At 37.6% G+C, this 20,004-nt stretch overlaps 4 protein-coding genes and 1 pseudogene across 7 annotated transcripts; 2 read left to right on the forward strand and 3 right to left on the reverse strand.

The window, feature by feature from the left end:
- Positions 1-7: 7 nt before the first annotated feature.
- LOC120010162 lies at positions 8-3,651 on the reverse strand (annotated as a pseudogene).
- A 456-nt stretch (positions 3,652-4,107) lies between these two features.
- LOC120010716 (Golgi apparatus membrane protein-like protein ECHIDNA) lies at positions 4,108-6,862 on the reverse strand. Its single transcript, XM_038861522.1, has 6 exons — positions 6,701-6,862; positions 5,745-5,801; positions 5,459-5,662; positions 5,256-5,315; positions 4,891-5,017; positions 4,108-4,462 (listed from the first exon to the last, which is right to left on the reverse strand). The coding sequence occupies exons 1-6, from the start codon at positions 6,713-6,715 to the stop codon at positions 4,374-4,376; spliced, it is 552 nt and encodes a 183-aa protein (XP_038717450.1). The 5' UTR covers positions 6,716-6,862; the 3' UTR covers positions 4,108-4,373.
- A 310-nt stretch (positions 6,863-7,172) lies between these two features.
- LOC120010712 (ATP-citrate synthase alpha chain protein 2) lies at positions 7,173-11,153 on the reverse strand. Its single transcript, XM_038861514.1, has 13 exons — positions 10,866-11,153; positions 10,566-10,689; positions 10,273-10,449; positions 10,021-10,182; positions 9,804-9,884; positions 9,148-9,199; positions 8,736-8,850; positions 8,535-8,616; positions 8,299-8,394; positions 8,043-8,144; positions 7,825-7,941; positions 7,589-7,705; positions 7,173-7,461 (listed from the first exon to the last, which is right to left on the reverse strand). Exons 2-13 carry the CDS (start codon positions 10,662-10,664, stop codon positions 7,390-7,392), a joined length of 1,272 nt encoding a protein of 423 aa, XP_038717442.1. The 5' UTR covers positions 10,665-10,689; positions 10,866-11,153; the 3' UTR covers positions 7,173-7,389.
- An 820-nt stretch (positions 11,154-11,973) lies between these two features.
- On the forward strand, positions 11,974-17,448 carry LOC120010713 (shaggy-related protein kinase alpha). 3 transcript variants are annotated; one of them, XM_038861516.1, is made up of 13 exons: positions 11,974-12,259; positions 13,181-13,346; positions 13,475-13,567; positions 13,871-13,930; positions 14,039-14,311; positions 14,842-14,916; positions 15,092-15,148; positions 15,228-15,368; positions 15,463-15,513; positions 15,638-15,733; positions 15,815-15,898; positions 16,845-16,947; positions 17,038-17,448. In XM_038861516.1, the coding sequence occupies exons 2-13, from the start codon at positions 13,242-13,244 to the stop codon at positions 17,118-17,120; spliced, it is 1,221 nt and encodes a 406-aa protein (XP_038717444.1). In that variant the 5' UTR covers positions 11,974-12,259; positions 13,181-13,241; the 3' UTR covers positions 17,121-17,448. The 3 variants fall into 3 exon arrangements, with proteins under 3 accessions (XP_038717444.1, XP_038717445.1, XP_038717443.1); XM_038861517.1 differs by having other exon boundaries at positions 11,974-12,141; positions 13,163-13,346; XM_038861515.1 differs by having other exon boundaries at positions 11,974-12,141.
- A 674-nt stretch (positions 17,449-18,122) lies between these two features.
- On the forward strand, positions 18,123-20,004 carry LOC120010717 (zinc finger CCCH domain-containing protein 3). Of its 2 annotated transcripts, XM_038861524.1 has the most exons (7): positions 18,123-18,332; positions 18,424-18,503; positions 18,597-18,672; positions 18,818-18,886; positions 19,262-19,371; positions 19,503-19,632; positions 19,717-20,004. In XM_038861524.1, the coding sequence occupies exons 1-5, from the start codon at positions 18,197-18,199 to the stop codon at positions 19,369-19,371; spliced, it is 471 nt and encodes a 156-aa protein (XP_038717452.1). In that variant the 5' UTR covers positions 18,123-18,196; the 3' UTR covers positions 19,503-19,632; positions 19,717-20,004. The 2 variants fall into 2 exon arrangements, with proteins under 2 accessions (XP_038717452.1, XP_038717451.1); XM_038861523.1 differs by lacking the exon at positions 19,503-19,632 and having other exon boundaries at positions 18,125-18,332.

Genomic DNA, 20,004 nt, shown 5'->3' on the forward strand with positions numbered 1-20,004 from the left:
CACAAAATAGAAAAAAAAGATATATTCATTTCAAGGTCAAGTAGGAATTTGAAGTCCTCTGGACAAGAAATCAAAATTAGGATCTAACTTCAAATTCCCCTGCTCGGGTGAGTGCTCGAAAACCTCTGTATAGACGATTAGGTACAACCTTTAGATCCAATTTATCAATTTGCAGGCCTGAGAGAGCAACACCCATAATTCTAAAACCCACTTGAAATGTTGGGAATACATGAAGGCGCTCTAATCCTGCATCAAGCACCAATGTTGGGAAGGGGTCTTATCCTTTGGGATTCGTCCCATCGACCAGAAGCACATCTGTAGATACGTGTTAACAATATATGATTACAAGTTTAATTCTACTTTCAAGAACGAGAAGATTGCAAATGCATTCTCCTACTTCATATTCCTACTTTGTTAAAACTACTAATGAGATCTATCAAGTAGTAGTTTAATAAGGAGCAAGAATGAGAATAAGGTACCTTATTCTTGAGGATGTTCGTTGTTCCAACATTCGAAGTCAGATCAGCAGATAAAATGCAATGGGGCAGTTGAAATTTTACTGTGATCGAGTCAATAATTTTTCCTGGATCATTTCGTATGCCAACCAACACACACTGATGCGGCATGTTCCAGCATCGGAAGTTAGCTGTGGCTTTACATGTACAGGAGTGATTTTCAACTTTTTGACCCTGCAGAGAAATAGGAAACAAAGATCAAAATAGTCTTCTCATATCAATACACAAAGATATCCATATCTCACAGACGTTATACCTGTAGCTCATGAGCTTAAATTGCCCATCAGGAAGACAATATTTGATTTGCTTCCCATGGCCGAAACTGAATACAGGGATGGAATCTCACATCACTCAAAATGGATGAGTTAGCAAATGAAAGGGTCAAATCTGGAAGACCTGTTATATGTGAGTTTACTTGAACTTCACCATATATCTCACATTTCACCAGCAAGCCATCCCTGAACAGTGCAAACAAAAGGAAAAAATCCGCAGCCTTCAAGTTAAAGCTAAGCAACGTGTGAAGAATAAGATTATAACCACAAAACAAGCGAGGTTCTTCACATTGACATCCTAAAAGCCGCATTCAGTACTCGTTCACACATGTAGGCACCCCCATCACATAAAATGTTATCATTTAGAAGTCAGTTAACAAAATAGTATACTTTCCATCAATTTGTTCATTTCATTGTATAAAGAATCAAAACAATTACAAAAACTGTGAAGCATTATTGATCGTTACAGGCTAAACAACTCCTGTGCGTACGAATCCTGCAGAGGACACAGGGTAGGGAAAGGGTAAGCTGCATGCAGCCTGACCCTGCATTGTAGAGAGTATCTTTCTGGTATTTGAACATATGGCCTAAGGTTACAATAAAGCAACTCTCACTAGGCTACAGGTTCAAGTATTGATGATTAAACTCTAGGTGTTTTTTTTTTACCTCCAACAAAGCATTTGCAAGACCAGACATCAATGCTTATGTAGTGAAACACAAGAAGAAGAAATGAAAGTGAAATAAGTTAGTCACCTTTTTATTCACCATTCCACCGCATATTTATTATACAGTATACACAAGAGATGAATTAATTCTAACTTATCTCTGCATATCGCATACAGGTTCATTTCTTGTGCACGGAAGTTGTTTACCTTTTACCTATGCATATGGCATAGTATTTATATTCTAACCAGAGGAATCTCCCAGCACTTCACTAAAATGATTAAATTCTAATGATCGAAATGGCAGAAAGAACTGAACCATCTACACCAAGGTGAAGTTTGAAGCAAAGTTGAAAAGAGTTATATTAACAAACCTGTTTATGATTGCATCCAATTCTTCAACAAGGTCAACGTAAACATCATTATTAGCATATTTTGGGTCAGCTGTTCTCCATGGAACGCAAGATGCAGTTGCACCTGGAAAGGTGTCGCTCACATTGGAACTGTTACCAGTCACAACACTCAACACTTTGCTAATGATATTTGGTGGAGCAATCATCTCTCAGGATGTTGGGCTCAGTGGTCAGAGGGAAGCCATTGTCTATCATCTCATCCAAAAGCTGATATTGGCAAAAAACTACTCTTTGCATTTATTCGAACAATATATAAGTAAGTAACACTACAGAACATTGATGCAAAGAAACATTAAAGAGAAAATGAAGGGCAGGAGAAAGTTCGAACTCCAAGACTTTTCCTGACTCTTTTCTCCATTCAGAAGAATGTTTTAGAACACTAGAGAAGTCAAAAATCGAACACCATGCTATTATGTTGCCATAGATACACATACAAAAGTAATGGAGGGAAATATCATTCCAAGAGATTAAATCCTCTATAACATGGAGAGAGGATGAATGTTTGACATAGGTTTAAACGTTCCCTTTGACAAGGTCTATGAATATTTCTCCTGATAACAAATTTCCCACAACAAATAAAATAAGCATTGTAAAATTAAGCATACCAAGTACCTCGTAGACGATTATAAAGTTATCCTTGATCAAATCTTCATTCAATCCTCCAAGATAATCAGGGAGGACATCGGCCACTCTGCAAAGAAACTAAATCTAGAATAGTTAACAGTTAACTACTTTGACAAATTTAGGCCAGAACACAATATAAATGGCAAAGCAAATGACCTTGATTTACTTACCTCGATGCCCATCAATGGTGGCATTTCTACTTGTGTGCAAGCTAACAATGTGATTCCCTCGCGAACAACTTGGAAAAGGTAATGTGTTGGAGAAGCAATCACTGGTCGTTGCTATTGACATGGCAACAAAATGTATTACAAGAAAACAACAATGTGAACTTTACAAAACTGATGTAATATGAAATCATTACACAAAATTCAGCTTGAATTATACACAAAACCAAGGAAAAAATATCCAAAAAAATTAAGTTTAAAATATAGGGAAAATATGAATTGGCTATAAACTACATCAGATACCTCTCCTTAAATGATTTGGACAAGAACTACATGATATGCGAAGTACCAATTTGAATTATCTCAGGTCCTGGGAATTAATATTGAGAATTACATGGAAATTAGAATGAGTGTTTTCATGGGACATCTTGAAGGAATCACCCTAAATTACCGGTGAAAGAAAACGATATAAAGAATACCCAGAAAGAGAATTGAGAAATTAATTACTTTTCATTGGACTGAAGACTAGATATACATAACCATAAGCAAAATACGTAAGCATACAGTTTGTCTGCCAATAGTTCGGGTACCTTGAAGGAATCACCTTGAGAAATGGATTGATCCCAGAACCAAGCACATATAGATCGGTCTACTCGATGCCCAGTCAGCTGCTTTTCGAGCATTACCTCTCTATACAATATAACATCAATTATTTCGATTCACATACCAACAACAGTTAGTACATCGATATCCAAATAAGAAAGCTTGAAGATCGAAAATAAAAACACAACGTCGATTCCTTTGATCGGGGCTTATTTTGTATCACGTTGAAGGAATGAAAGAACAAGCGGAAGATCTGGAGGTTCATACCCGGAATCAGAGAGGAGAAATATACACTGCAACATCTTCGCAGTTAGAGAGAAGTTGAGTACCCGGTTTGGATTACGTCTACGTGGAAGAGATTAGTAAATAAATCGCTGAGGACCCTTTTGTAACTTCACCTTTTATTTTTCCAGCTTTCTGAGCTTTTTTGTTTGCCAAAATTATGATGAAAACTTATTGGTAAGCCTCTTTTATTTCCTGCAAAATAGAGAACAATCCTTAAAAATACGTTTGGTTCGATTTTAGAAAATACAAAAAATCACTTTAAAATAGTTTGAAACAAGCATACTAAACATACCCTAAATCTTCGACACGACCCGCAAAATTGTTATTTCCATCAATTTATAATCATATTGCATGTGAAAAATCTTTCACCATTAGATCATGGGTTCCAATCCGATCCCCTCCCCTCCCCTCCCCAAATCTCTGTTAAAAAAAATAAAAATCCAAAAGACCATATTGGCTAGTAGTGGCTCTCGTGTGAATCCTATAGTGGGAGAGGCGGTGGCTAAATAGTGAGAGTTATCCTCTAGAACATTGTCTTGATGCCTGATATTGATTGACACGAATGGTCGAAAACAAAAAAACAATTATGCCCGATCTCTCATTTGGTTATGCAACTTCGAAGATGCAGTTTGCCATAAGTTTTGTTTCATAGTTCATTCTACAAATCCATATAAATCCAGTGTCCTAAAGAGAACATCTAACTGTATCTCTACAGCAATTCGAACATAACACCGACTCAAAAATAGCAAAATTTGTACAATGCTATGTCCGCTTTCTTTGTTATCTATTCTGCGAATTCATTTCTTCCTCTTTGTTCCATCTTCTGTAACGACGCTCACACAACACTGAATGCCGACTGGATAGTAGATGTAACTCGAGACGCAATGGTCTGAGAAGCGAATGCTTGAAGCTGCTTCTTTGCATCTGAAAATGGAGTATAAACTTTTATTTTCAAAGCCAGAACTCAATAAGAAAAATTAAACAAGAGCAAATGCTTATAAAATTTTCCCACAGTGAATGGTATGAATACAGTAAAAATTCCTGGATCATTCAGAAGCTAAAATTCAAAACCAGCAACCTAAATTAATCTTAGGTTCACATTATCTTCCACAATCTGAACTTAAATATTTGACTTCATGCCAATCAGCCTGACATAACTCCAAGTGAAAACACCAAGAACTGAAGACGAATATGCCGAAGAAAAAGTGAAGAATTGGATTAGAGTAGCTACTTTCCCTTGGCACATTCAAACTTTCAATATTCACGAAGTTCCAGATAAAGAAGATACATGTAAGTAATTCAAATTGAGCAAAGGGTATTTTCTAGTGAAAATAAACATAATGCAAGCTAACCTTTACGGCATTTGGTAAAGCCAACAATATTTGCAATACTGAGGGTCAAACAAACCCCAACAACCAGGAGATAATCAGCTTGGAACCTGATGAGAGAGAATATTCCAAGAACAATCCAAGCAATCGCCTAGAAAGCAAATTAAAGCAATGTCAGATATAGAAACTATTTTGACGACCCCCACATTTGTTTGGGATGTAGGCTTTGATGACGATGATGATGTTACGTAACATCTAGATATGTCCTTTCAAATCTCTTTATTTTACATGAACCCTCATGCATAAGTGATGGAAATAGGCAGCAAAGATCAGTCAAGAATATGATTAAAAAAAACCTAACATGCTAGAGTCAAATCCTATTTGCTTACCGAGAGATAAAGAGTCCACCAGAATAGCCAAGAGTCTTTCTTGTTAATCCGGGCCAGTGACTAAAGCAACAACAGAAATAAAAAAGATGAGATGCAACCATGAAAGGTGTTAACATTCTCAATGAAAAAGATTTTATGTAAATGGATATAAAGTAATAACAAGACAAGCTGGAGGAGTATCAATGAGGAATACAGAATTCAACCTCTTGATCAAGGCACTCAAACTTCCACACACTCTCACCGAGATCATTTATCTCATTCCACCACCTCAAACCAACTAAAATGCGGCCACTCACATTCTTGACTACCCAAAAGTCAAAAGCAGTAAGAATGACAGTCACCACAAAGATGATAACAAAATTGTCAAAGAAGAGGGCAGAGAGTATGTAAAAGGCCAAAGCCGCTGCCTGCAGAAAAACAAGGGAATACATTATATATTGAAGGGGCACATAAGGAAATTTTGTAAACACAATTAGAGAGACAATGTACCTTGAAGAGAACGTGAAAGAAACATGTCTTCGGATTAGCATAATTTTCACCTGGAGGCTGCACAGATAAAAGGATGTTTTTCAGAGGGATGATAAGTGGCAACACAGCCAAATCGTGCATTTGATTTCACACAATGAAAAAAAGCTACAGTAATCAAATTACTACGAGGCAAATGTCATAGGCATCATTGTGGATGTATCATCAAGCCATGAATGCAGAAGTGTCACCACATAGAATTCCAAGAGGAATCTCCACTTCACTATCAGTCTATCATCAACTTCTTTTGGTGGTGATCAAATAGACCAATGGACTATTCAAGGAAGCACAAGTTTACAATACTGTAAAAAGTGTTAATCTATTCTACCATATAAAACAAGGTTTAACAAGTATATTTGACTAATTGATTCATGAAGCCGTAGGTTACAAATATATAGGCTATTAGGCTGTTTATCAGCCATTTAAAGTGCTTTGCAGTAACAGATGATAAGGTAAGCCACACTCTAACAGATGATCAATCTCTTCTCCTTTCGATCGTTTCTTCAGCAATTAAGGAAACAATTGAAAGTCTAAACTAATTCAGATTGCCCAATTTGTTAGGTTTTGTGGATTTGAGGCTTCACCTGGATATCAGCATCAAAAACAAAATGGGATGAAAACAAAGCAGAGGTTTTGTCCTCCAAATTATAGTTCCAAGACACAAATTTTCCCGACTATTTTTGCGCGAAACAAAGAGAATCAATCAACATCCAGCAGAACTTAGTAACAATCGATCACGTAAACAAGCAAATCGTAATAAGCGACAAATTCCTCCAGATCTAATAATAGAGCCCCACACAAATGAATAAGGATCAGATGAATGGCAATTCACAGATGCGCACAATCCAAAAACATCGAAAAGAAGAGAAATGAATTGGCATATACGAGAGAGATGGATATGGGGGAGATGAGTCACTCACCTGGTTGAGATCCATGCCTTTGTCTATGTCTATGTATGGTTATGGAAAATAATAATAATAAAAAAGAAAGAAAGAAAGGATCGTTGACAGTCTCTGATTCTCAAATCGGTCTGAATAGGAATGTGAGCTCTGTTGGTCTGTGTTCATCGTAGATATGCATATGCAGCAGCAAGAAAGAATTGAGATTCGCGAATGGTTTTTGGTCTAAATGCGAACATCTGTCTGGGCCCCCATCAACTTTCTTTTAGAAGAGGCCCATTAGTATAAAAAATAATAGAGGCCCATTGCAAGGTTTGGGCTTGTCATTTTGGGTAGAAAGAATTGAACTGAACAGAACAGAACAATCCAGAGAGCTGACTGTGGAATGTGGATATGTTGGCAAATGTTATGTTGCATTTGAAGGGAGACTAATGTTGGTTATTTGGTGCGTGTAGTTAAGCTTTAACTAGCCTGACTTGAGTACAACTGCATGTTGCGAAGAGTTCATCTATTTGTAAACTAAGGAACCAAAATGCAAAGAGCTTGCCAGGAACCCCATCATATGATTATACATGCTTATTGCGATAATGTTTCAAAATCCAAGCAATCCAATCCAATCCAATCCAGCTTATGCCTTCCAAGGAAGTGTTTTGCGATTGTATTTTCACACCTTGCAACACAACTGACAAACAAAAGAGATGCATATGATCTCATGCTTCAGACATGATACAGTCGATGGCCTGCTTGCAGACTCCAGTCATGGTGGCCTCTGGCCCATAAACCTACAAAATTAAGATCCAAAATGTACCAGATTTAGTAAGACCCACCCCCAAATAATATGATCTGGTCGCCATTTAGATGCAGAACCAAATCCACTGAATACAAAAGAATCATATTTTCAATTTACACCTCAAGGGGAACTCCCAGCTCTTCTCCAAGAGCACGCATCTTTGCCAAACCAGTTTGATAGTTTGGACCACCTCTACGAACATAAATGTGCATTCTAGCAGCTTTTAACTTAGATTCCTAGCAGGGAAAAAAAAAAAATAATGGAAGGATAATTAAACGTGGAGAATTATATAAAGCACTTGACCAGTCCACTGATATGCAGTTTGAAACTTTGAATGATTTCAACTAAAGCATACCTTCTCTCTCAATGCTCGAATAATCCCACTAAATGTAGCAGCAACATCTGTGAAGTTAGCAATACCCCCTCCAATGAGGAGGGCTCTTTTACGACCATCAGGGTTAGCGGTGGCACACTGCAACATCATGAAGAGTATATTGTCCATTACAGATGTGAATCAAACAGAAATCCAGACATCATGAAATGCCAATCATGTTAGAACTTCTGGTTTCTCACATCAATAACAACTCTAGCATACTGCAACACCTCCTCCTCATTTGGAGCTCCACTATACTCAGCATAATTCCCAAGCTCTGATGCATAACCCAAGTCTCCAACCTAACAAAGGAGCGGCAGAAGAAAAATACCATAAATGACATGACTAGCTCCTAAACATCTGGTGAACCACAGTACAAATGTCTTTATTATGTAAATTATCAGCTATGGATGAGATATGGATAATGATGGTTGTAGGATATGTCAAGGCACTTACTGTATCAGCATATATAACACTTGCACCACCTCCAGCTACCATTGTCCAGATACGCCCCTTTGGATTCAACACTGTGAATTTCAAGGATGCACTTGTCTACCCAATAAATACAATGATAGAATCAAATTAATTGCATGGGCACATTCAAGTTCCATGACTGAGTAATGGATTAAAAGGGAATCTGAGAATGAACAATATATGAACATATGATGTAGGATATACATATATGCAATCACCTTCTCATCCAACGAATGAATAAAGCCTTCAGTAGGGCTCAAAACTCTTCCAAAAGGAAGTGGAAACTCTATGCTACCCCAACTAAAAATATAGAACAAAAGAAAGTCCGTAAATCAGAGAACGCATTAAAAGATGTGTACAAACTGTATAATTTCATCAACCGAGTGTGTCTGGAAAAACAAATTTGAACTGATTCATACTTCTTAAAGTTCTTAAAGGCGGCAGTATCATCCAATTCTCCTCTCATGTCCAGTGGATATGGCTCCCCATTTACCAGAGTAAACGGATTCATCTCTACAAAGCTGAAGTCCAGATCTATGGAGAAGATGAAAAACAGGTAGCGCTAACACAAGAATGCCCAAAACAAGTGTGAATAATGAATGAAAATTCTATAAAAATAAAAGACGGCAACTTCTCCCGAGAAAATCTAAACCAGTACCTACATGAACTTGATCCTCAATAATTTGGCTTACTTAAGGAAGTTACAAAATTATTCCCTCAATTTTTGTAGAGGTCGGACTTTGCATTATAAATTTCTCCGCGCACCATGTGATCTTAAATGGTTACTGAAAGAAAGGAAGGATCAGCTTTAAGACACTTAATTTTACATACCTTGAAATACGGCATAGACACCCATTATGAAGTCTCCAATCTTTCCTCTAACCTGTATAATACAAACTATAATCATCACACGGTGGACATCTAAACATACACACTAGCATATTCTAAGATTTGAAGAAAGACAAGAAGAAGTGGGGGGAGGGGGACACATCCCACTTATGAGAAGAATGTAAAATACTTGAGAAAGCCTCCATGGAAAACAAATGTGTCAAAAGTGTGCAGGGAACATGCAAAAGATATCCACTGATCACCATAGCTTTTTTCCATTTGCAACAAGAACACTCGGATTAAACACCATTTAATGCGTCGGGATTAGTGGAACGTGTTAACTTGTATCCTCCTCCATTTTGTTATTACTTTTTTTTTTGTTGCAAGCACTCTCCTAAAATATATTTTGTCATTGTTTCTTCTCAATGTGAACCTAAACGCTAAAACCAAGGAGTTCCTGTTCATGATGCCAGGATAAAGACAGCCCACCACATTGACTTGAATCAGGGCAGGTTAGGCATATAATACCATTAAAAGTACATGAATTTAGACTTCATTAAAAACACAAATCTGTATGTTGTATTTCTTAAGGAACTTAGATATATAAACTGCACAGATGACATTGTCAAGACTCAATGGCATGATATGCTCAAACTCACCTCCAAAGGAAGTGTAGCTATCAATGGAGCACAAGCCTCAAGTGTCATAGGCTTTTCAGTTGGAAGATATATAGTCTTAACCTGTAACAATAAAAGATCGAATGCACATCACTATATCTTGAAAAATCAATAATAAGATAAAGGTTGGCAAGGGTGAAAAAGTAAAGGGTTTTGGAAGCAGAGAAACTATTGGAAAACTGTAACACAACAGCCACACCTTATCCCAGTTTTCTTCAATTTCAATACCCCCACATTCTGAGAAGCTGATGGTACATCCAAGCCTTTCAGAGACTATTGAGAGATAATATTCTTGCTCGTGAGGAACAAATGGTTCAACAATGAATGTAGTTATAGGAGCCTTGCAGCCACCCATCTCAACCTAAGGAAGAAGACATTCAGGCAGCACTGTAAGTGAAATTACAGAGATAAAAATGATAACTTTGAGCAGTAATCCTGAATTTCTGATCACCTCAACTCCAAGGCGTGCCTTGACGAATTCAGCAACTTGAGCTAGATCGAAGTTCAAAGCAACCAAGCCACTTTTCCCACGCTTCCCAAACAGCATATCAGGCTTGACAACCAATCTAGTAGATGAAAGCCATGGTTCTTTGTTTGTTAAGTCGGTGAAGTCGGTAGATGCTGTAACCTACACAGCACAAGCAATACAAACCAAACATTCATGTCTAAGAAATAACAGAAAGAACAAGTTAAGATTCAAGCTGAAAAGAAAAATCAAGCATATCATATGAGTAGGGTAGGAACCTGAGCAGAGCAGATCTGCAGGTCGATGCCTGCGAGGCGCTTGAGGTGTTGTTTGAGAAGCCTCTTGGAATCGTACTCTCTGATCTTCTTTCGAGCCATTTGATTGATCAATTCAATTCAGTCTCTGCAACGGAAAAGAAGAGGTAATGAACTCTACCATTTCCGATTCTCGAGGTTCAACTACTTCAAATCCAATCCAGAATTCTCGAAAACAAATGAACAGTCTATCTCTAGTGATCTCAGAAGACAAAAAACATCGAAAGTCAATTCACTATATGCAAAGCAACAAATAAAGTTTACCTCTTGTGGGTATCGAAGAACAGAAGGATTTCAAATCTTCAATATAGGATCGTCCCCGAAGCCGGCGATATAAACAAAGACAACTAGAGAAGGAACTAAATTACAGAAGGAATTTTTTTTAAAAAAAGGAAGGAAGAATGTTTGTTTTGCACTTTTGCCTGGAAGAGACGATAAGTATGGCACCAACCACAACAACAACTAATGCGGAGTTGGATAGGGAGAGGCAGAGAGAGAGAGAGAGTAATGGTTGTTTGATTGGTTAGGTTGGACGACTTGGCAAGGAAGACGTAAATGGTTGCTTCAACTTTGAAGTATGTATTTTTGTTAACATGACTACATGAGATGAGGCCTCCACGTCATTGCGCCAAAACTGCAACGAGAGTAGTTGGTCCATTCAATTTGGCCTTCTTGGGAAGGCTGCAGCCCCATCAGGGATTTATCTTAATTGGGAGGTAGGTAAAGATTGGATGGAATCTCATTCGGATGAAAATGGATTCTTAGTCCTTTCTTGGAAGTGAGCAAAAAATCTATAATACTTAAAAAATCACAAGAAAAAAAATTATAAATTGGTTTGAAATTTGAATTGTCAAACTTAATAACATACATTCGTTTTAAAACTCAGAGATATAACTAAACTAACGTGGTTGGAGCACGAAACTTCCTTAAAGGTTAAATTTTTTTCCTATCTCCCCCCTCAAGTTGGTCTTCTTTCTCCTTGTCTGCATGGATCAACTCTCTCTTTCAGGTTAACTAGGGTCATTACCATCTACCACCACCACCAAAGTGTAATTTTGTTTGTGTTGTATTTGTGGATTTCTCCATTGAGGATATTATTCAACAAAAACAAGCATTTTATTACTCCTAAAAAAGAAAACTACGACCATTTATTTCCCATGTGGGTGCCCCTACAAACAGTTGCCATAATAATCATGACCCTTTCATAAAGATTAAAGCTTTCAAAAATTACCCACAAACACCCAAAACAAAGCAACTTTGAATGGTCAAACGAGTAAAATACATTTTAATTTTAGTCTTTAAATAATGAAAATTATGTTTAAAAAATAGATATTAAAAAAATTATTACAGGGTTTTCGTACTTTGACTATCTCCAGCGCATTATAGCACCCAAACCTCAAACCAAAAGCAGCAAAAATAGGAGCACCAAAGCTAGGAAAAATGGATCTGTCGTCGTCCTCCGTGGTCTCCGCCTTCTGATCTCCCGGACGTTGCCGTTCTAATTGTTTTATCTTCGTCTCCAGGATTTCTGGTCCCTTAGGTACACTCTGATTCTCCAGTTTCTGAAGCGTAGAAAAAGCATCTATCTTTTTTGGGTTCATTCATGGATTTTATTGAAGGTTTCGTTTTGGGATCTGGATCGGGTTGAATTTAACTAGGTAGTTGCTCTGGATCTCTGGGTTTTTCTGTTTTGGCGTTTTCATAATTTCCTGTCTATTTTTTTGCCTTTTGCATTTCAATTATGCGGAAGGTTAGATATTGATGTGTAAACTTTGGATTTTATTAGGGATTTGGGTTCGAATGTCTAATCTGTAATTTTTTGCTGATTCTGCGTTGGACCTTGAGACATGAGGGAAGGGATTTCACATATGTTAGTTCTATTTGCTAAACTTGTGTGTTTTGTGTGATAGTAAATTTAATTGTTGAAAGCTAGAGGAAGTTGTGTATGTAATGCTAGTACTTGTTTTGCTTTGTTAATTGTGCTGTTGGTTTAAAAAGCTCCTCTTGGAAGAAAAAGGAATTCCGTTTTGGGTAAATAAGGTTTATAGTTCTTTTGCTTGCTCACAAAGAATGCATGGTGGTTAGTGATTTTTGTGAGATGGGTATATTCTGATAACTTACGTTTACCTTGTTTGGTTTGGGTGTGCTAAATCATGACTTATAGTGATCATATATTGAGTTCTCTGTTTTAGTATTCGATGTAGTTTGATGTGAGGACTGAGGAGTTTCATTGATTCTATATGTATTGAGTTTTATAATATGGCTTGTAATTGTCCCAATGTTTGGTTAATTTGGGAGGGTAATTACGTTTGAGTTCTCTTTGGCGAAAAAATACACAATTTGCTCATGGAGCTTCAGTTTGAGCATTGATATATATGGTATTATGCCTCGCTGGTTCTTACCTACATAGCCATTGGGGTAATTAGCATTGAGAACATTTTTTTTTAAGTTTGAGATGATACACTAGCCAATTTTTTTGAGTTTTATTTGCATCACGTTTAAGTTAACAATTCACATGTAGTTTTTGATGCTGCCTGTGAGCGACAATTTATGTTTTTTAGTGTTTTGAGTCATGGCAGGTAAATGGTTAATACTGTCGAGCTGGAATACTAGCGAGAGCAGGAATCTTCTTCCTATCAAATGGCTTCAGTAGGCGTGGCGCCTACCTCTGGTTTGCGAGAATCTACAGCTGGTGTTGATAGGTTACCTGAGGAGATGAATGACATGAAAATTCGGGATGACAAAGTATGTAGGCTATTGTTTAGCACTACCACCTTTTCGTATCATCATTTTTGTTGCTTTTACTTGGTGTTAGTGATTTTTAGATATATGCCACCAGAGTCCAGATGCTCACAGTTTCCTTAAATGTGCAGGAAATGGAAGCAACAGTAATTGATGGTAATGGTACCGAGACAGGGCACATAATAGTGACAACTATTGGTGGTAGAAACGGCCAGCCAAAGCAGGTATGGCTGTTTGTCTTTTCCAATTCATAGTAGTTAGTTACTGTTGTACATGTTGACTTCTGTAAAGTTCTTAAGTGATCAATGTTATTTATGCATTGAGGAAGTTTACTGTTACACCCTCCTTCCCTTTGTATCCGTCATTTTACTGAGGAATGATGATGCTCCTCCGGATATGTTGGGCATGCAGCAAATATGAAAATATTCAAAGAACTAATAATTAATGGCTCAAGAATTCTATTTCTTTCTTTGTATTTATATGCCTCTTACGTTCTTCTAAGGCATTTCTATATGCGTAAATTTCAGACTATAAGCTACATGGCTGAGCGTGTTGTTGGTCATGGATCATTTGGAGTTGTATTCCAGGTATGAAATTTTGTGAGGTTGAGAATGATCTTAGGTTTCATTTCTCATACTTTATGCCTGCGCTGGTAACTCACTTTCTAATTCCATCTTTTGGTTTCAAAATTTTAGGCAAAGTGCTTAGAGACTGGTGAATCTGTGGCTATTAAGAAGGTTCTTCAAGATAAAAGGTACAAGAACCGGGAGCTGCAAACTATGCGTCTTCTTGACCACCCAAATGTTGTTGCATTGAAGCACTGCTTCTTCTCAACAACTGAGAAGGATGAACTTTATCTTAATCTGGTGCTTGAGTATGTTCCTGAAACTGTTCATCGTGTGATCAAGCACTACAACAAGTTGAACCAGCGGATGCCGCTGATATATGTTAAACTTTATACTTACCAGGTATACTTTTGATGAACTTAAATGAACTGCATCATTTTTTTTGATGTCCTCATTATATAAAAATGCTGAACTCTGCACACTTTTGGTGTAATATTTGCCTAGGAAGAAAAATTATTGCTGATTTAAGGGTCCTCTCATTGATTTTTGGTCAATTTTCGATGTGGAAATTGTGGAAGATTACTTATAAGCTTGCAGAGTGTGTTATTATTTCTCCTCCCCTTATGAGTAAGGTGGTTGTTCCACTTTCTTTCATTCATTTTGTTGGCTGTGTGAAGCTAATTATAAAGGCAAGCCTGTGGCCTAGTTGTATGTTGCTTTGCCCTAACCTTGGGGTCACAGGTTCAAACCCTAGAAACAACCTCAAGGCACTTAATCTTGCCGTTTCACGACCCTGCCTCACTGTGGGGGCCTTGTGCACACAGTTGTTATACCATTCTTATAAAGATAGTTTCACCTTAACTTAGGGAATTGTATCATCTTTGACTGTCTGAATTTAATTTTTCTGTGATACTGACAAACTATATTTACAGATATTCCGGGCATTGTCGTACATTCATCGTGCTATTGGAGTGTGCCATCGAGACATTAAACCTCAAAATCTCTTGGTATGCCAAAACTCTTTTATAGCTATATCTGTTTTGGCTAGTTACTTTGGCTTGGTCCATAACTGCTTTACTTATCAAGTCTTTGTGTCGATGTAGAGAAACATAATACTTAATCCTGTTTGACGTTATCATGTTAAATTAAAGTCGTAATTAATGCATTTTTCATTTTGTCCAGGTTAATCCACATACTCACCAGGTTAAATTATGTGATTTTGGAAGTGCAAAGGTTTTGGTATGGTTCAGGTTTTCTTCTGTTTTGATGTTCAAAATTGTCTATTGTCTAATACTAATCGGATGTTTTGATGAATAAGGTGCGAGGGGAGCCAAATATATCGTACATATGCTCGAGGTACTACAGAGCACCGGAACTTATTTTTGGGGCTACTGAGTATACGTCAGCTATTGATGTTTGGTCTGCTGGCTGCGTTCTTGCTGAACTACTTCTTGGGCAGGTAGGATAGTTGATATGTTCAAGATTTTGTTCGCATTTCCAGTTTCTTGTCATAATAACAAGCTTACTAACAATGCCTTTTGTTTGTTGGTCAGCCTTTGTTTCCTGGAGAGAGTGGAGTAGACCAGCTTGTTGAGATTATCAAGGTATTTGTAGATGCTGAAACTTGTTTCGCTTATTATGTGTTATCATCATAACCGAGTGGAAGCTTTTCTTTAGTTTGAATCATGGAATATGCCTATGGACTAATAAAATATGTTTGTTTTGCAGGTTCTGGGTACTCCAACAAGGGAGGAAATTAAGTGCATGAACCCAAATTATACCGAGTTTAAGTTCCCTCAGATTAAAGCTCACCCATGGCACAAGGTATTGTGAATAGAAAAACACCATTTTGTTTCATTTGACTAATTTATCATTCCCCGACATAATTTGTTTTTGTATTACTAGATATTCCACAAGCGCATGCCTCCGGAAGCTGTTGATATCGTTTCAAGACTACTGCAGTACTCCCCTAACTTACGGTGCACTGCTGTGAGTATCTGTCTCCTTGACTCATTATTGCTAGCCTTCTGTTTTCTTCTTGTATAGCATTTCCTTGCCAGGTGGATTCATTCGGAATATAAGTGGTATTTGAAGGACCAGAACCTCCCCACTCGTTGGTGGAAGAGGGATTACTGACATCTTCTGATTTAATGCACTCTTGATCTAAGTTTTCCCTCATATTCTGATGTGATGCACAATTGATCTAATTTTTCTTAGTATATTGTGGGCTTCACTATTTGAGATGTATTATGAATATCTGTGGTATTTGAAGAACATGAACCTTGCCGCTCATTGGTGAGATAGGGACAATCCTCATCTTTCGATGTTATACATAATAATTGAATTAATTATTCCCGAGTATTCCATTACAAAAAAAATCCTGAGTTATGGGCTTCAAGGAAATAGTTGTATGCGATTGGGAAGGATGCCGCCATTTTCTGGAGACTTTCCTTTCTCCTAGTGTCTTTGTGGGAGTTTTTTTTAACGACTTGAGGATGATAATTTGCTATATCCTTTCAAGTTTCAATGCACTTCTGGGTGTTGTCACATAGTTCAGATTGGGGAATGATTTTCTGGTCATATGTTTTGTGAATTTCACACGAGACTGAGGTTGATAGGGAAATATCATTTTCAAGAGAAGTGGGTTTGTCTGATTTGCTTTCGACTTAATATCAGCTGTACCCATCTTATTGCTGGATGTGTTTCATTGTAGCATCTTAGCTACTGGTACCATTGATTTGTTTTGCCTTGTAGCTGATTTTGATGTACTGGCCCAAAAATTTGGCTGCTTCTTGATGTAGTTTAAATGCTTCTTCTGAGTCTCTGGTGCTACTACATGAAAGTCATAAGGCAAACAATTTCCATGGGACCTGCAGCTAAGGCTTCTCCTACTGGCTCGTTTTCTAATTAATTTAATTTGTTGATTTTGATGCAGTTAGATGCTTTGACCCATCCTTTCTTTGATGAGCTACGTGACCCGAACACCCGCCTGCCGAATGGTCGTTTCCTTCCACCACTATTTAACTTTAAATCCCATGGTAAGAATCATTATAAAAACACTTGTTTGTTGGCAAGGTTTATAACCCCCATACCTCCTCACGGAATGGTGTTTACTGCTGTTGATACAGAATTGAAGGGAGTCCCAGTGGAGATTTTGGTGAAATTAATACCGGAGCATGCAAGGAAACAGTGCCCCTTTCTTGGTTCATGAGTATGATGTGACAAACCAGCTAGTGTTGTTCTGAAATGGAATCCACGTTTGTCTACTCTATTTATGAAAAATCTGTTGTCTTACTGTTGTGTATCCATTGTATCACCATGTATCGAGTAAGCAGAATTAGGGACATGCTGCTGCTACTGAATGATTGTCCTTGCCTCTACGGGTATTGTCATTGTGTTGTTCCTATGTGTAATCAAAGATTGTAACCTGTTGTAGCAGACAAAGAAACTTTATCTAAATGTTTTATCTGGATTGGTATTTGTGGAAGAGGAATACGGTTCTGATTATGACTAGATTGACAGAGTATGGTTTTCTTGGCTGTGATGGTGCTCTTCTACCTGGCTGGTGAAGCCCAGGTCTTTCTGCCTGTTATGGTTTGCCCTTTTTAGTTGAAATTGTTGTTCTGTTAAGAATTGCATTGTAGCTCAAGCTCCGCAGAGCATTGGACTAAAATGCTGAAGTTGAGGTGCTGAGCTGACCACATATATCCATACTACTACAAAGTTTGACGGAAATGTTAAGTCTTTTGTTTTTAAAAGAAATATGTACGGAGGTCGGCCAATATGGTGGCCCATGAGTTAGCCAAACTCGGAAAATCTGCTTCTGAGGATGGTTTGTTTCTGGAGGAATGTCCTGTTTCTATTATTCCATTTGTAACGGCAGACAAGGATAATTATTAAGGGAATATCGTTTTTCTTCTCAACATAAAAAACAAGAAAGAGAAATATGATTTTTATTGAAATTGAATTTTAGACATACATATGACTAACTTAGTCAATTGTTAATCGAATCATCTCTCAGTCAATTATTAATCGAGTCATCTCTTGTTGTGAGAAATATTGTCTTTTTTTATTAGAGTTTGACACAAATGATTTAACAGAAATGTTGATAATTTGGTTGTATCCTTTCCTTGCGTACCAAAAGAAAAAATGAACCGGATTTGAAGAAGAGTAAACAAAGAGTGAGACCATTTATTATTTAAGGGACGGGGCTTATGATAATGATGATTTGATTTAAAAAGATTAGCACCACCGACGGAGCCACAAGGTTTAATTTTCCATCGAGAGATGCCGTTGGGTAAGTACTACTGCGATTACTGCGACAAAGAATTCCAAGACAATCCAGTCTCTCGCCGACGCCATCTTCAGAGCTCTCTCCACCTCAAAGCCAAGGCTCTCTGGTACGACTCCTTCAAATTCACAGGTCATCCACCTGTCTCCCTCTCCGTCTATACACACACGAGACGTATACGTATACCTATGATGTGAAAAAAGCTCTCACCTTTTATTTGCAGATTCCAATCAGTCTTTCCCCACCAACGATGGTAGTAGTGTCTTCGTTTCTAAAGGAGTCTGCAACCGATTTTTCAAAACGGTAACATGGTGTTTAATTGTTGATTGTTCTTTCGTTTGCTTCTGATTTTCTCGTGAATAAAGTCGATTTTTTTTTGAATTATTCTTCTGATAGGGATACTGCCCATATGGCGATTCTTGCAAATACTGGCATCCCAACAACTACAACAGCACCGCTCAAGTTGCGAGAGGTGAAATTTGTTTTATTTATTTGTATGAATTCTTAGCTAATACTATAGATTTTAGTATTGAAACTTAATTTCTATCTATTTTCTTAATTGAAGCCCCTTTTTTTTTTTTTTTTGAGTAAAATTCTTTTGTTTAATGTCTTATCAGGCTCTACTGGTAGCATTCAGTTGCCTGTTGTTTCAGGGAATCAGTTGGTGGGTGGAGGTTCTGCGCCTGGTAAGTGCGAATTGTGTTGTTTGTGAGGCTTCACTGATGGTTGAGGCCTGAGTGATAATAGATGTTTCATATAGATACACTAATGTATAAACATATTAAGTTGAATAAGAACTTTGTTGTCAGTGATCGATACAGGATACTTCAAATTATTAGTGTATTACAGCTTTGCTCATTTATGTTTGTGTAATTTTAGCCATGGAGCCCGTTGTTTTGAGTAGAATTAGTCAGTGATGTTGTTGACATGGAATTTGCTTCTTTTTTTTGGCTAGTAGCGGAAGATGATTATGGGTTAAATTTTCCATGATAGAACACACACATGTACAATTTTCTATTTCTCTTTGTCCTGCTAACCGTCTCCTCGTTTATGATTTGAAGGTGATGTGGTGAGAGATAGCATGGGAATGTCATGGGGCAACCTTCCTCCTTCACTGAAGCCTCCTCCTGAGGGTGGATATCCACCTCTTCCCTTTGTGGACTGGGGATAGGTATGCTACTTTGGTTGGAAACCAATTTCGTTGTGCTTATAAATTTCACTACAGGTCCTCCGATACGTACTGTTGTGTGTTATTGGTTACAATTGGCAAGTGATTGCTCTTTTTTTTGTACGATTTTGCAGTTGATTTATTCTCTGTTCTTTCTGTTGCATCGACTGTTGGTGCGTCACAACTTTTGGTTATTATCCATCTCATGTGTGGTTGTCAGAGTAGTTAAAACCCTAGGCTTCCAAACAGCATGTACATTGCAGAGTATGAGTATAAGTATCTCTGTATTCATTCTCTTGTGGTTCAAGCTTCTTAGTTCTCACTGTTGCCAATTTTTTGTTGACGTAGACCCATATGGCAGCCACATGCCCTTGCAATTTGGTGGACACTCGTTGCAGTAAAAACTAATATATGCATGGAAATTGCCACTGAGGCTGCTGATTGGAGGTACCCTTCCTGCCGGGCATTCCAGGTCGAGGAGTGTGGCTTTAGTTATCTAGAACAGTTAATGTAGTAAAATCATATTCCTGTGGTATTGCTGAAACATGTTATGATATCATGTTTTCCTTCACTGGTTCCTGATGCTTGCATTCATAAGATTTTAATGAGATGGTGGAGCCAAATAGCCATTGATTC

This window comes from Tripterygium wilfordii, chromosome 12, assembly GCF_013401445.1.
Source record: "Tripterygium wilfordii isolate XIE 37 chromosome 12, ASM1340144v1, whole genome shotgun sequence".
In the NCBI taxonomy this organism is placed as follows: domain Eukaryota; kingdom Viridiplantae; phylum Streptophyta; class Magnoliopsida; order Celastrales; family Celastraceae; genus Tripterygium; species Tripterygium wilfordii.

Coding starts and splice junctions, on each gene's coding strand:
- LOC120010712 (XM_038861514.1), bottom strand. CDS start 10,664: ATGGCTCGAAAGAAGATCAGAGAGTACGATTCCAAGAGGCTTCTCAAA. Junction 8,617..8,735: donor GCCTTTAAGAACTTTAAGAA/GTATGAATCAGT, acceptor CTATATTTTTAG/TTGGGGTAGCATAGAGTTTC. Junction 7,706..7,824: donor TTCGAGCATTGAGAGAGAAG/GTATGCTTTAGT, acceptor TTTCCCTGCTAG/GAATCTAAGTTAAAAGCTGC.
- LOC120010717 (XM_038861524.1), top strand. CDS start 18,197: ATGCCGTTGGGTAAGTACTACTGCGATTACTGCGACAAAGAATTCCAA. Junction 18,333..18,423: donor CGACTCCTTCAAATTCACAG/GTCATCCACCTG, acceptor TTTTATTTGCAG/ATTCCAATCAGTCTTTCCCC. Junction 18,673..18,817: donor CACCGCTCAAGTTGCGAGAG/GTGAAATTTGTT, acceptor ATGTCTTATCAG/GCTCTACTGGTAGCATTCAG.
- LOC120010716 (XM_038861522.1), bottom strand. Junction 5,663..5,744: donor TCTTTCACGTTCTCTTCAAG/GTACATTGTCTC, acceptor GTTTTTCTGCAG/GCAGCGGCTTTGGCCTTTTA. Junction 5,316..5,458: donor TTGAGTGCCTTGATCAAGAG/GTTGAATTCTGT, acceptor TTGTTGCTTTAG/TCACTGGCCCGGATTAACAA.
- LOC120010713 (XM_038861516.1), top strand. CDS start 13,242: ATGGCTTCAGTAGGCGTGGCGCCTACCTCTGGTTTGCGAGAATCTACA. Junction 13,347..13,474: donor TGAAAATTCGGGATGACAAA/GTATGTAGGCTA, acceptor TTAAATGTGCAG/GAAATGGAAGCAACAGTAAT. Junction 13,568..13,870: donor GAAACGGCCAGCCAAAGCAG/GTATGGCTGTTT, acceptor CGTAAATTTCAG/ACTATAAGCTACATGGCTGA.